General features: G+C 40.9%; 1 protein-coding gene across 2 annotated transcripts in view; it reads left to right on the forward strand.

Annotated features, from left to right (window-relative positions):
* malrd1 (MAM and LDL receptor class A domain containing 1) overlaps window positions 1–14,851 on the forward strand; it is a 53,593-nt gene that overhangs the window by 7,093 nt on the left and 31,649 nt on the right. For both annotated transcript variants that reach the window (XM_070852871.1, XM_070852872.1), the window contains exons 6-17: window positions 1,679–1,810; window positions 3,310–3,462; window positions 4,971–5,076; window positions 5,615–5,982; window positions 6,804–7,249; window positions 10,013–10,100; window positions 10,193–10,372; window positions 10,517–10,673; window positions 12,273–12,429; window positions 12,538–12,648; window positions 13,590–13,803; window positions 13,907–14,154. In XM_070852871.1, coding sequence (XP_070708972.1) covers window positions 1,679–1,810; window positions 3,310–3,462; window positions 4,971–5,076; window positions 5,615–5,982; window positions 6,804–7,249; window positions 10,013–10,100; window positions 10,193–10,372; window positions 10,517–10,673; window positions 12,273–12,429; window positions 12,538–12,648; window positions 13,590–13,803; window positions 13,907–14,154 — 2,360 coding nt within the window. The remainder of the gene's footprint in view (window positions 1–1,678; window positions 1,811–3,309; window positions 3,463–4,970; window positions 5,077–5,614; window positions 5,983–6,803; window positions 7,250–10,012; window positions 10,101–10,192; window positions 10,373–10,516; window positions 10,674–12,272; window positions 12,430–12,537; window positions 12,649–13,589; window positions 13,804–13,906; window positions 14,155–14,851) is intronic.

The raw sequence follows: 14,851 nt of genomic DNA on the forward strand, positions 1-14,851 counted from the left end.
CAGTGTCACCTTGGCACTTGGTCCCTTAGCTTCCATCTGTCTTCTGCTCCCCACAGATTTATGAAATGCTCCAGACCTCAAAAAGCAACTTTGGTCTTGTGAAAAAAACATTAAATCTGACACTAAGCTAAAGTGCACAAGTCTACAGTACTGGAGAAATAATCATTTACTCCAACAGTGAATGGATGTTATATATATGTATAGTCTGACCTGCATTATGTAAGGGAAGACAAGGATATTGTTTTGACGTGTGGCTTACATCTAACTGCCAGAGGATGTCCCTTGTCCTTTTTTATTCACCTTATCTCCTACGCAGCCAATAAATTTGTGCCAATGACTTATGGGTTCACAGCACCAATTAATTCAGATTAAGTGCACTGTCACTGATAATGGCATTATAAGCATTAAATACTGGCTTATAATTAAATGGATGTGAGGTGATAATATTGTAAATTGTGTTTTCAGCTGAAATTTGACACCTTTGTTATTATGAATCACACTCTGCCTTTGCATGTGTGAGTGTCTCCAACGTGGATGTGTCTCTACATGTTTTAGGAATGAGCTGGCCACTATATAATTTATTACAACCGTCCTCCTCTCTGCCTAACTGATATTCTCAGTCTTGGCCAGGTCTTGTCTGGCTTCCCCATGAGAATCTCTGCCCTGTCTTTATAATTTTAGCAGATATCTTATCTTGCTGGGACACTATTCAGAGGTGTAATATCGCCATACTGCACATTACAACCCGGTCTCCTACAAACTAGTTTTCTATAGTGCAAACTTGTGTTCCAAATTATCTTGTGGTCACAAATGTAATCGCTTGCTGGGTTATATTTATAGGGAATATCTTTGCTACATTTATGTACCTCACAGAGGTTGTAAGGAAGAGGTGGATGATGGCTGTACAAAGTGCAACCTTGACACCGGAGTACAGAGTTTGTAACCTGTGTGTGGTTATGTTAAAGCAACAAAAGCACTTTGGTCTTCGATCGCACTTGTACAGATATATTTACTTCACTATTGATCTGTTTAGAAAACTGTTGAACAATTTTAGTTTCCTGCCACCACAACATTTAGCAGCTAAAAAGCCAGATGTTTCCCTCTGGAAATGGTGGAGACTAAAACTGAGGAAAAAGCATTACAGAAACATGACTCAGTGATCGTGATAATCAATGAGGTCAGTGCTTATAGTTTGTTCCACTTTAATAAATCTATGCCCATCCTGAGCACGTCAAGTCAGATTAAAATAGTTTTTTGATTTTGTCCTGTTGCTTTTCTTTTTTAAACTTACAATTCTTTTCAATTGTGGCAATTAAAATATAGAATATAAAAGTAAAGGCATTTAAAAATAGATATGTTTCACTTATGTTATAAATACTCTTCATAAGCAGAATGAAATTGAGTTTGGACGTATTATTGATCAAGATATCTGAATTTCATTTAATTCACTGTAAAATCTAATATTCCATAACAGCTAATGTACTTCACTCTCGCTGGATACTGCTGAGCTCATCTATATTAATCCACTATGATCTCCCCTAAGTGCTCTTCAATGATAAAATCACATGATAGGGCTTATATCTGGTGGGCCTACATCAGAGTGCCTCTCGTAACTGAACACTGTAATTCTATTAAATTGTCGATTACATCAATCTCTCACTTTTGATTTCTGTGGCAGAAAGCAGTGTTCCCCCTCCTCAAGTTTGCCCTCCCTCGTGGTTCGCCTGTGGAAGTGGGGAGTGTATCGAGGAGAGCAAAGTCTGTGACTTCACCCCACATTGTCCCCATGGAGAGGATGAAGCCGGCTGCCGTAAGAACCTTGTTGCCAAGTAACACATTTATATAATCGACATCCTATTTGTACGTATGACTGAGAGCAGGCCAGTGATTTATCTGCCATTATGATGAAAATGATTGAAGACATGTTCAAAGACATTTTCTCCAAATTAACCAGAGTTTGATTTATTTTAATGGTCTTTTTAAATTTGATATGTTAGTGTAGGCTGATAAATATAATGCAACCAAAATTTGAATGCTTAATTTAAATAGTTGACACCATAAGGTCTATGGAGATGCACAGTGGTCTGCCCACCAAACTTCTCAGCAACTTCTACAGATGTACAGTGGAGAGCATCCTGACCAACTCCATCACAGTATGGTATGGGAACTGTACCATACAGGAGAGGAAGGCTCTCCAGCGTGTCATTAAAACCGCACAGTACATCTGCGGAGCAGCCTTCACACCACTCCATCACATATACGACAGCCGTGCCACAAAGAGGGCACAGAACATTATCAGAGACAGCACACACCCACAACACCCACTCTTCGCACTCCTTCCATCTGGCAGACGCTACAGGAGCGCCACCGCCAGAACAACAAGACTGAAAAACAGCTTCTATCCACAGGCCATCAGGCTCTTAAATAAATACATATAACCTGTCATAAGCTGTGAACCACACTACCTCTGCAACCATAAATACTTGTATACTTTTTGCACACTACTTTTTGCACACTATATTTGCACTATCTTTTAAATTATTCTTCTGTACATTGCCCTCTTTTTTTATATTTATAATTGTTTTTCTATCTTTTATTCTTGTGTCTATGTGGAGGGAAACGAACAAAGTAAGAATTTCATTGCTCAGTGTCACCATCGTGTTCTTACTGTGCACATGACAAATAAACATCTTGAATCTTGAATCTTGAATCGTGGGAGGAAATTTGTGTTCCATTGTATCTTAAATGTTACTGAACAGAGACACATGGGACTCCCCTTAATGATGTAATTCAAATAGGTTTAGACCACCAATTTTAATTATTTAATTTTTTTCCTTCAACAAGTCAGTTGTTTTCCTGCCTGTATGACTTATGGATCTAAATACTACAATACCCGTGAGCCTGCCTGCCGTTGCCTCCATTCACTGTGTAACAGGATTTTAAGATCTGTGATTGGATGTTTCTTGCCAAAATGCACTATGGGAGATGTAGTTAACTTCTCCTGCAAAGTATGTATGTACAAAGGCTTGCATTTTTTACTTTTTCAATCAAATAACCCAATATATTCTAATGCCATTATTAATCTTTTAGACTGATGGTATAATGGGGAGAGTTTCATGTCCATCTACTTGGTAGAAGTGTGAGTTAAGTGACATTGTCTTTGTCATTCAAACTCATAAATAAGAAATTATAGTACTCTATTAGCTGGTGTTCTGGAGCTTTTGATTGTCTTCTGCAGGAGATGGAGTTTGTAGATGTTCATTGCTCTCTACATAATTTAGATCATTGTCTACCTCTCTACTCATTCAGCCTCTGAGTGTGACTTTGAGGGGGGTTCTTGTGGCTGGTACGATCTCACCCTTGGCGATGGCTTCGATTGGGTCAGGGGCTCTTCTGTGGAGGTACCTCCACACTACTATGGCCACCCACCACCTCTGGACCACTCCACAAACAGCACCGAAGGTAAAGAAATGCACCACATACGCTCAGTATAGCAATGCTACCATGTGTGATGCGCTTCAGTCAGTTGGATAAGAATAGAAATGCGATGAGTCGATAAGATGATTTCAGTGTGTCCAGGGTGTTTGGTCAGAAATAACTGGCAAAAGATAATATTATCTACAGATCAAATCAAGGTTTTGTGGATGGAAACAAAATCCCTTGTCGGTGTGTTTTTGAGAGATAAGCCCATCATGGAGAAGTGCTTACTCAGCCAGAACAGAAATTGACATATGTTGTACCCATTCTGCATATTAACACCAAATCATTCACTGATATACACAATCCTGTGCTCACTCTGAAAACACCATTAGTCTTTCCTAGCTATATTATGCCTCATTACGTCTTTATGCCCAGGCTTTTCCCCACATCTACACTCCAGAAAAGATTTCACTCTTAAGATGTATTCATGGAGGAATCTTCTCGTAGGCTGACTTCATAACAGTCATGCAGCTACTTTGCTTTTTCAGCAACACCATCTGTTGTTTTGTTCTGTGCGTTGTGTGAACATGCTGTGAAAAGATGCTCTGGTAGGTTCGGATTTGTGAAGGCAGTGAACTGAAGCCTGTGTTATGTTTTGGACAGCCTCCTCTTATGCTTCAAGCTTTGTGAGATGACATATATATCCTGGTGGGAGCATCTGTTTGAACATTCAAGAAATATGACTGTGACCATTCAAAGGTCTTGTCTGCAACAATGTGTAGGCATGTGGTGGTGTTCAAACGGTGCTCATTTGGCAGCTAGACACCCTTATATGAGCCAAGAAAACATTTCAACTTCATCACACCCCCACCTCATACAGGCAGAATGGATTCTTGCTGTTTATACCCTGCCATAGACCAGATGTCATTTTCCCTTTTTAAATAGTTTTTAATGAGTTTTGATGAATGGATACCACTGCATGCCCAACACAGCTAAAACACTGCCACAGCTGTCTCTGTGCTGCTGTTAGGTGTTGGTTCTATGGCAGTGATTTTTTTTTCCTGTTAGAATAATCAGCCTAAAAACACGTACAGTGAAGTCTTTACAGCCTTCATGTTGTGTGCAGAAGTGGAACCCAGCATGGTTTGATGAGCTGTGTGAAATGAAATGGCACTGCTGCACCGAGCTGCTGTTGGCGCGTTTGCAGTCTGGCTGTTAGCAAACACGCCTTGCCACTTGTCCTCTGACCTGCCTCATCAAGCAGACACTGTTGGCATGGCGACTGCAGAATATGTTTTGCTTTTCCCATGATTCTTAATATAGTCACAAGACATTGACGTGCGCCAAAATCCCAGAAGAATAGGTACTGAAACAACAACAACGTGCCAAGGCGTTAAGTTGAGTAGTGAATGAACCTCCCGACTGTTTTAGCTCCTTCAAAGGTGATTCGCTGTCTGGAAGAACAAGTTGTTTGCAACAATGTGGGTGTGTGTAATAGAATAAACCGCTGAATATGGTTGGAATAGTAATTGCCGTTTTCCTCACTGCAGGCCACTTCATGTTTATACTGAAGAACAGTAGCAGTCTTTATCCAACGGCTGTTCTACGAGGACCCTGGTTCAAAGAATCGGCCTCCGGATGCACCATGACTTTCTGGTGGGAGTCTCACTGTAACTGTGAAGTTCCTGTTAGCATAACCACAATTTGAAAATCCACCTGCAGTTTCAGACATTTTTCCCCCCCATTTACTGTCTCTCCTCCTCTGTGTTTTTCTTGATCTTTTTCACTTTCCTCCAACCATCATTTCTCCTGTCTCAGCTCTGCTCTCTCAGCATCTCTCTTATTTCACAGTCAAACACAATGGGAAGATACAAATCCAAATCTGTTATATTTTGACTTTTATGGCCCCTAAACATTTATGTCAAAAGACAAATTTTATTTTTCCACGAGGTGATTAGAGGGGCACTCCTGGCAGGGAAGTGCTGGAGGTTAATAAATTGTATTTTTTTCTGCAGAGTAATCAAAAGCCCTCCTGTATTATGTCTAGCAAGCATATGTATTGTCACAAGAGGAATCTGATTTACAGTATCTGGTGTGGGAAAATAATTTCAAACATATACACTGCATACATTGCTGTGCTGGAATATTATTGTCTGTAAAATGTTATCCTCCATCTCTCCCTCATCTCCTTCAGGCATTATAACTCAGGCATATCCGTGGGGGCCGCAGACATGTACGTTCGGATGAATGGAGTCCAAAACATCACTGTGATATGGAGGATTTTGTACGACCAGGGAACCCACTGGAACCAGGTCACTGTGCAGCTGGGACGCATCACCCAGCCCTTCCAGATCGCCCTGGCTAAGATCAGCCTCGGTGTGTTTGACGGGGTCTCCGCCTTGGATGATATCACCTTCAAAAACTGTTCGATGCCCCCATCAGTGGCGGAGTGCCCAGCGCACACACACTTCCACTGCGTGCATACCAAAGCATGTGTGGAGCACTTGCAGCTCTGTGACCTTGTGGATCACTGTGGGGATGGATCCGACGAGGAGGGATGCTGTGAGTGTTTCTTTTGTACCCAGTGGTGGAAGAAATCCTCGCGTCTTTTACTTATGTAAAATTAACACTTGAAAAAGAACCCATTACAAATTAAAGTCCTTCACTGAAAGGCTCCAAAATGTCATTGGATACTTTTTAGGTGTTGTTAGATGATTAATGAGGCAGGAAAGAGAAAGCTGTGCTTCACAAATTTGTATTAGTTTTTCAGACTTTCTTCCAATTTCTTCTTTTTTCAATAACAAAAGGTGCAGGAAGTATTCAGATCCTTTACTTAAAGAGGAGTTTTACAATTCAAGTCTGTGTGCAGATTTTAAATAGTACTGAAAAAGTTATGCAAAGGCATTTGTGGCTCCAGAATTTCAATAAATCGCCTCAAGTGATATTATTTTTGCAAATTTAGTTAAAATATCTAAAGTAAAAGCACTAATAATGCAGACAAAATGTCCTCTGTGATTGTTATACTATTATATATTAATAACTGGATCATGACTACTGATGCATTGATGTGTAAGAGCTTGTTAAGGCTTGTAGTTGGTGATAGAAGAGTTGATTTTGACACACACAGGTGGTTAAATAGCAGTGCATCATACTGTATAATCTCATCATATGCTTGGTTTATAAAATCTTCATCTGAAAAGTAACTGGAGTAAATGAAAAATACAGTGTTGTAAAATAGAAGTATAAAGTGGCAGAAAATGGACATATTCAAGTAAAGTTCAAATACTTTAAAATGTTTACCCACGTTTATTATTTCTGAAGTTTCTATCATCGCTGTAGCTTTTCTGGCTGTAGTGAAATACCTTTGCTGTCATGCCTCACAGCTCCAGAGCTGCAGTGTAACTTCGAGCACGGGCTGTGCAGCTGGAAACAAGAACAGAGCGGAGGAGACGTGTTTGACTGGACCCACACCCGAGGCCCCACGCCGTCCTTTAATACTGGGCCCTGGAAGGACCACACACTGGGCACCAGGTACGGCCACTACCTCTACATCGAGTCCTCCGTCCCCCAGGAGTTCAAGGACACGGCTGTGTTACTCAGCAGAGTCTTCCAACCCACCCTCCAGCATGGCAAGGACCCGGCCAAGTCCCGCCACCACTGTGTTTTCCGCTTCCACTACCACATGTTCGGCTCACACGTGTTCTGCCTGGCAGTGTACCTCAGGACCAGCGCCACAGGGCGCGGGCACATGCTATGGGTTCGATACGGAGACCAAGGCAACCTATGGCACAGGAAGACTCTCTACCTCAACAGCGCTCGGCCTTTCCAGGTAACTGTAATGCTCCAGAAATTGATTCAAAGCAGGATCTCTGTCATCAAATGTTATTTCTTACTTTGTAAATCTATGATGCTGGTTACCTCTGACTATGAGGAAATCTTACCGGAGAACTTAATATCATGGCATCAATGTTTAGGCCAAGGAAAGCAGAGACAACAGCACTCATTGCCTGCTGCCACCTCAATTCTTAGGGCTGCTTCCTGTGATTAGTTTTTTAACTGCGGCAAGGCCAAATTTTACATGTATCACAAATATGAGTTTTCTACTGGCTCTCTGACATCTAAACAAGGACCATTCACATTACACCAGATTACGCTGTATGAATCTCCACATCGCCGTCGGCACGTTTCTCCAACAGGAGACATGCTATCTTGTGATGTCTGGAGCACAGCACAGCTATCGTCTGTGACCTTGGTTACTCTGACAGCAGAGCGTCACTCCTTATCCGAAGGGCGCCAGCCATCCCAAACAATCACACAGCTAAACTGTGCTCCAAAGACAGAGACAGGGCCTCCCCAACTTTAGGGTTTGTCTGAATGAGAGCCCTTGACATGACCTGGGGAGACTCCTGTGTGTAGAGGCAATGAGCTGACAGAACGTGCTTCAGATATCCCTTTCATGCCCCTTGTATTCCTTCAAAATGTAGTCATTGACACTGATTGACAGGTTGATAATTTAAAGTTAAAAATCATGATGGAGGAAATATTCAGGTCTTCCTCTGAAATGTAAGTGTGTGCTGTAATGAATATCATGCATTCACCTTTTTACATAAGTTAAAGGACATAATTATCATTCACAATGCAGAAACGCCATCTTCAGAGTTATATAATACAGTAGACATCGTACAAAGTACGATTTTGGATTTATTGGTGCTTTAGGCAGTATTTTAATGTAGCTAGTTAAAGTGGAGCTAGTTTTCATTTCATTACATACTGTTGGGTAGTTTAATCTGTAACAAATCATCATACTTTAAAAGCTGCTCATGTTTTGTGTGTAAAATCGGAATCTGTCTCTTAATCTAAAGTGTTTTTAGTCAGATGCATGTAGGTATCATAAAGTGGAAATGCAGTAGTACAAATCTCAAGTACAATCTCTATCGTGCAGTAAATGAATAATGTGTTATTTTCCACACTGGTTAAGAGGTACTATATTACTGCAGTATAATGCTGCTTGTAGTCACATCACATCCCACTGTTTTTTGCATTTAGTCCCCTTGTGCAATCAAAGATAGACATGAGCTACAGGTAAACACAGTTCCCCAGCAGGCAGCAGTGAGGAGCACTACAGTGTTGCATGATGAACAGCCGTTTAATAGCTTCACTGCTCGACATTGATCCCTCAAGATGGATGTGCTGTTGTCATTACTCATGAGTGAGTATAACTTGACAGGCAGTTAAATACTTCTCCTCCATTATGACATTGAAAACAGGAGCTCTGTTTGTCAAGTTAATTGACTGCAGAAAAGGTAAAAGTGAAATAGACATTGATGAATTAAATTCAGTTTCAGGCAGGTCCATTTGCTCCTACAGTGGGCGTATTGCCACAAAATGACAAAGTGTAAAGATTTGACATCAAGCTAGTCAGTTGCACCCACACACCCTGTCTGAATTCACACTGAGGTTTAATTCAAGTGTAACTACTACTAATTCAGATGTTATGTGTGAAAACAACACTGTCTTGGCTCAGAGCAACCAAAGAGCATTAAACAAATGCATGCAAAAACGAAACAATGAGCTTAGAAGCACTACAGCTAATTAAATTGTTTCCAAGACGAGCTGTTTTCCAAGGCGGCAAGTGGAAAAGGCTGATTATTGGAAAAATATTTCAAAACACTTTGCAAACACTGCTGCTTGAATCATGCTAATGTGACAAAACCCTACATTAAGTACTCACATGGTGCCTCTTCAAATAAACGTTTAACAGGCTTTCCTTGTTTGTTAGATATGCCCTTTTCTGCAATGCACGGGTGTGTTGGCCTGATTACTACAACAACATTATTAGCGGAAAACATTTTTGAGGTTTGAATTGCCTCCAATGGAAGCTAATATGAGACTCTCCTCATTCAGTATTTCCAAATTATGTTCCACTCCTTGGCATCTAAATCCATACGAGTGCAATTAATAACTTTAATTACTTATGGCTGCAAACCATTAAAGTGCTCCAGATATATTGTGCCATTATGCATGCTTGCTAACCAGCAGGGCTTACTGGGATACACGGACATCGATTTTATTATCAGTTGCACCTGAGCTGCAGGTCTACTGAGGACACTCGTGCAAAGCATCCTGCTCATCAGAGGACCTTAAGTTTTGAGTTTTTAAGATTTTACTGTATGTACTAATGTTTTCACATGTAAACAGTCTGATTTCGAGAAAGGATTGTTCTCTTCATTAGAGATTCAACAATTTCGGAAACTTTTGTTCATTTTCTGCTGGTCTCTTCTTACTCCTGGGGAATATATCTGGGTCTCTACATTGCTAAGCATTTAGATTGAAGACTAAGACAGGTAATATGGAGAACTGTCAACATTTCTGACCTGATGCTTGATTGGTTCCTAACACCCAGTTTGGACACAACTAAAACCTTTACCGGCTTTGGTGAAAGATTGGTGAAACCTGATTTAATAAATCACTTGTTTTAAACTGGTCAGCTAGTAGCTACTTACTAAGAACTTAAGAAGGACTTTACACACAAATTTTAAAAATATATTTACAAACCTGATAATTTCTGTATTTTCATTTTCCCTCCTGCCAGATTCTGATTGAAGGTACAGTAGGAGATGACTTTAATGGAGACATTGCCATCGATGACCTTTCCTTCCTGAACTGCGTCCCATATGACGGTAACTGATGATGCCATGACAGACAATATGAATATCGACTAATTCCCTTATTTTCAGTGTCCATTTGTCTTTTCCACCATCCCTTACTGCAGGAGAGCTCCCCAAATCGAACACCACCTCCCCTGCAGTGACCACTCCTGCCCCCACAGTCCCCCCCCACAGCTGCCCCGATGGGCAGTTTGTGTGTGGGTCACATGGCGAGTGTGTTGCCAACAGCAAAGTGTGTGACTTCAGACAGGATTGTTCTGATGGATCAGATGAATTAAACTGTGGTACAAAATCTTTCTCTCAGAATATCTACAAAGAAAGATTTCATTTTAAAATTTCTATTGGAATTTTCTTTGTCTTCTTCTGACATGTTTTGTTCTGTTTCCTGCCCTTTCCTTCTCTGCTTGGTTGCCTTCCTTTTTCTCCAGTGAAGCAACAGTGTGATTTCGAAGGCGGTGACACTTGTGGTTGGCAGAGCGTCGACTCCACTTTGGTTCAGATCCATGTGTTTCGCTGGTCACCTGTCCAAGGGGAGAGCATTCATGATGGAGAGCTGTACCACCGTCCTATTAATGACCACACTCTGTGAGAGCTAGCAAAGACATGAATGTTATGATGATATCAAGTGATGAAGTCAGTTAATCAACTAGTCCATTGACAAAAAAGTAATGTGCAAATAGTGTAAGATTTCAAACAAAGAAATATTCCCTTACTTCACTTTCTAACACGATGAGGATTTTATGCTTGTAACCTGAACCCCTTTGTCTCGTAGACAGTGTAAGGGGCATTTTTTCACTATTGTCTGACAAAAAAGATTAATAATTAATCAAGAACATTATGGACAAATTAATTGATGATAAAATTGAAAATCTCAGTTCAAATTAGATAACATCAAAATATAGAAATGATCCTTTTGTCCGTCTGTGTGATCATAAATGACATTCAGAGAAAAAAATTAACTGTAAGCTGAGTGGGAATTACCCATTTGTGGCGGACAGACCGTGACCTGATTGTCCTTATCTATATTTTATTTGGTGGAAGGTGATAGCCGAGAGTGGCAGCGCACTTTGGCCACTACATTTCAGTAATTTCTTCCCTCGGCCAGAATTGCAGACACTATCTTCTTTCATCACCTCTCCGTCTGCCTGAAACCCTCCTTCCTCACACTCCTGCAGCAGCCTGGACTGGCTCTCAATCGATAAGACACGAGTGAAACGGAGAGGCGAAACTGTGTCTTATTTAACCCAGGTGGAGCCACGCTTCTTATGGGAATTTAATAAAGCAGCAGCAGAAAAAGGTTGGAGCAGATAAAGGTGGGAGCTGCTGGGAGTGTGAGGATACAGATGAGACCCTTGAAGGCAATTACAGTACGGCGCCACTCGTCTTACTGTATAGCAGTTCATAGCTTGCTGGTTTATGAGCTAGAGAACGTAGATGAATGAGTATCAATAATGTTAAGTAGTGTTGTCATACTAAAAGTCCAAACCCCAAAGATATTCTGTTTACCACCACATGAAATAACAAAAAAATCCAATCCTCACAATTGATTTTTGCTTGAGAAGTAAAATCATTGCTGATTAATACTGAGTTGTTTGACTCGTCAATTATACCCCATCATTTGTGACATCACAACTAGCCATTTACAGGGGCCTGTATGAAACTTACAACAATGTGATGTGGAAACTCAAATCGTCTGGTGCGCATACACAGAATGGACTTTGCAGGGAAGTACAAGACATTTTGTGCTCAGCAGTTGAACTTAATAGCAGTTAAAAGTTACCGTAATTTCAAGAATTTTAAATTGCTATTTTGTATATATCCAGATGTCTTTACATTTATTTTACTATATGATTTTATTTTACATATACTATATGGGAAGCCACTAGAAGTAAAATTGGAGAAGGAACCAAACTAATGGCCTTTTTGTAGTGAATTTCATATTGCAGAATAGAACGGGGTTTGTTCAACGTGACAAAATTCTCAAAAAAGGCAAAAAATGTGCATTCCAGAAAAAAGTGTACATCAAGATGGCACAGCAGTAGTTTGTAATAGAAGGCCTTTATATACAAGACAAACATTAAAATGAGCCAATAATTATATAAATTATCTTTTGATGCAAATCTTCTCTGCTGGATTCACATGTTGGGTGTGATTGTGGTCTTGTTCTGTGCTTCCCCCTGACAGAGGCAGTCCAGAGGGCTGGTATATGTGCGCAGACAGTTCAAACGGTGGCTACGGCCAAACCAGTGACCTCCAGACACCTGTCATCTCCTCCACTGGGCCGCACTGCACCCTGGTCTTCTGGTACCACATGAGCGGATTCACGGTGGGATCACTTCAAGTAAGAAGAGTGCGAACATACCTCATCATACATATCTGCGGGGACGGTAATGCCGCGTGTAAAGGGTTAAATCAGAAAACTCATGCCTGTCTCTCACAATATTTGCAGGTGCTGCTGAAGTATGGAAACGTCTCTCATGAGGTTTGGTCTCAGACTGGTAACCAAGGCAACAAATGGAGGCGAGGAGAAGTGTTTTTGGGGTTATCAAACTCCTTCCAGGTTTGTAAATTATTTTACTTTGAAATGTGTTATCACCAGATTCAATTCAACAAAATGGGTCATATCATCTGTTTTTTGAAATCAATAACATCAAATGCTTCTCTCTTTTGCTGCTTTTTTTTTTTTTATGTAATTCAAAAAATTCTAGTTTGAATGTATTTTTCAGATTTTCACAATTAAGAATCAATATACAAAGTGCATACGCAGTGACACAAATATTGTGGGGGGAGTATAATGTGCATAAACCTTCCTCCTAAATGAAATGATATATCTTAGTATCCATCCATTATGTATGTCTTTGTGTGTATCTTATATGTGTAATGTTTTTTGTTTGGGATGTACTCCCTGTGCGATGTGATTCAGATAACATTCCGATTATTCAGCCTCAGGTGACTGTGCGCGTCAATGTGATTGGCCTAATTTCCGTCACGGCGGGCTAAATTGGACACACAGACTGGATAATCAATGATGAATTGATTTAGTCTAATTCAGTCTAATGAGTCTTAACTTGCGAGTGTGACAGTGATGAGAGTCACTTTGTGGTGTCTGCCTGCTGAGGTTATTCCAGGTTACTATGACCACACACACACACACACACACACACACACACACACACACACACACAGGGGCCCTGTGTCTTCTCTTTCTGACCAAATCCCATGGCCTTTGCACATTTTCATTAACCTTTGTCAAAGCAGGCGGAGTCAGATCTGCACTGAAGGTACAATCAGCAGCTGAAGGGCCTTTTCACACTGAGCTGTGAGCCCCTTCATAAGAGTCCTGGTACACTTATCCTCATGTCTCTGAGCTCCTCATCAACTGATTGCCCCCAAGACGCTGATTCATTAGAAACTCAGATCTTTTGTTTCAGCATCTAACTAAAATGTGATTATGTTTCTATGACAACAGGAGCTGATCCAGGGTTTGTTGTCCTTTCTCAGGTGGTATTCAGGGCCAAGCGAGGGATCAGCTACATGGGCGACGTGGTGATAGATGATGTCAGCTTCCTGCACTGCTCCCCTCCTCTTCCCTCAGACCAGCCGTGTACACCTGAGCAGTACACCTGCGCTAATGGCCGCTGCATCCCTCAGGACAACCTGTGTGACTTCATCAACCACTGCAGCGACAACTCTGACGAGGAGCCCGACATTTGCAGTGAGGCCTCCTCTAATGTCCGACTGATGACACCCTGCCAAAGATTAATCTTCAGATAATTGGATAGCCTGGAGGGTGTTTTTTTTTTATTGCTGTCTTTCAGAGGGCTTCAGCGGGCGCTGCAGTTTTGAGTTTGACCTCTGTTCCTGGCGTCAATGCCGACAGGATAACTTTGATTGGCTGATCAAAGCAGGCAGCACTCCGACAGCTGGCACCGGGCCGTCAACTGACCACACCCTGAGAGACCCCTCGGGGCACTACCTCTACCTGGAGAGCTCCTTCCCCCAGGCAGCCGGAGACACCGCTCGCATATCAGGACCCTTACTGAGCCGCAGGAGCTCACAGTGCAAGGTGAGGTGAGGGTCAAAGAGCAGAAGGCAGAGTTCAGGGAGAAACTATTTGATTAAAGATTACTTTTACACCATTCTTTAAACTGGAGGACAATATACTGGCAATTAAAAGGTCATTTTAAGAGGTTCTGCACAGAATATATGGCTTAAAATATAAACGCAAAAAGCTTTAACAGAATAGACTGAAACAAATTAAAGACACTAAAAAACAACACTTCTATAGCCTCCCTGACACGAATACTGAAATGTATTTTTCTGTGAATCAAATTTGTGTATTTCTATTGGTCTTTATACTGCATCTGTTTAATTTATATTTTATATGATATTAAATATTTACATGGTTTTAATGTGTTCTATTCACAAAAAAGCAGAAGAAACAATGTTTCTGCCTATTTCACTGGCGATAAGTGCCTCCCAAGGGAAATATACAAAATCACTTTTGGAATATTTACATAGTGAGATTTCAAGTTTGACATTTCGGGAAATGCATTTATTCGCTTTCTTACTGAGAGTCAGATGAGAAGATCTATACCACACCGATTCTCATCTCTGTATTGTGAGGCTGCAGCCAGGAGTTTTTAGCTAATTTTAGCTTGGCTCTGTCTAAAGGTTAAAAAAAATCTGCCAACCAGGACCTCTAAAGCTCACTAATTAATACCTCAGATCTTGTTTTGCATAATCCGTACAAACAGTGTTAA

The sequence above is a fragment of the Pempheris klunzingeri genome, chromosome 21 (genome assembly GCF_042242105.1).
Source record: "Pempheris klunzingeri isolate RE-2024b chromosome 21, fPemKlu1.hap1, whole genome shotgun sequence".
Classification (NCBI taxonomy): Eukaryota; Metazoa; Chordata; class Actinopteri; order Acropomatiformes; family Pempheridae; genus Pempheris; species Pempheris klunzingeri.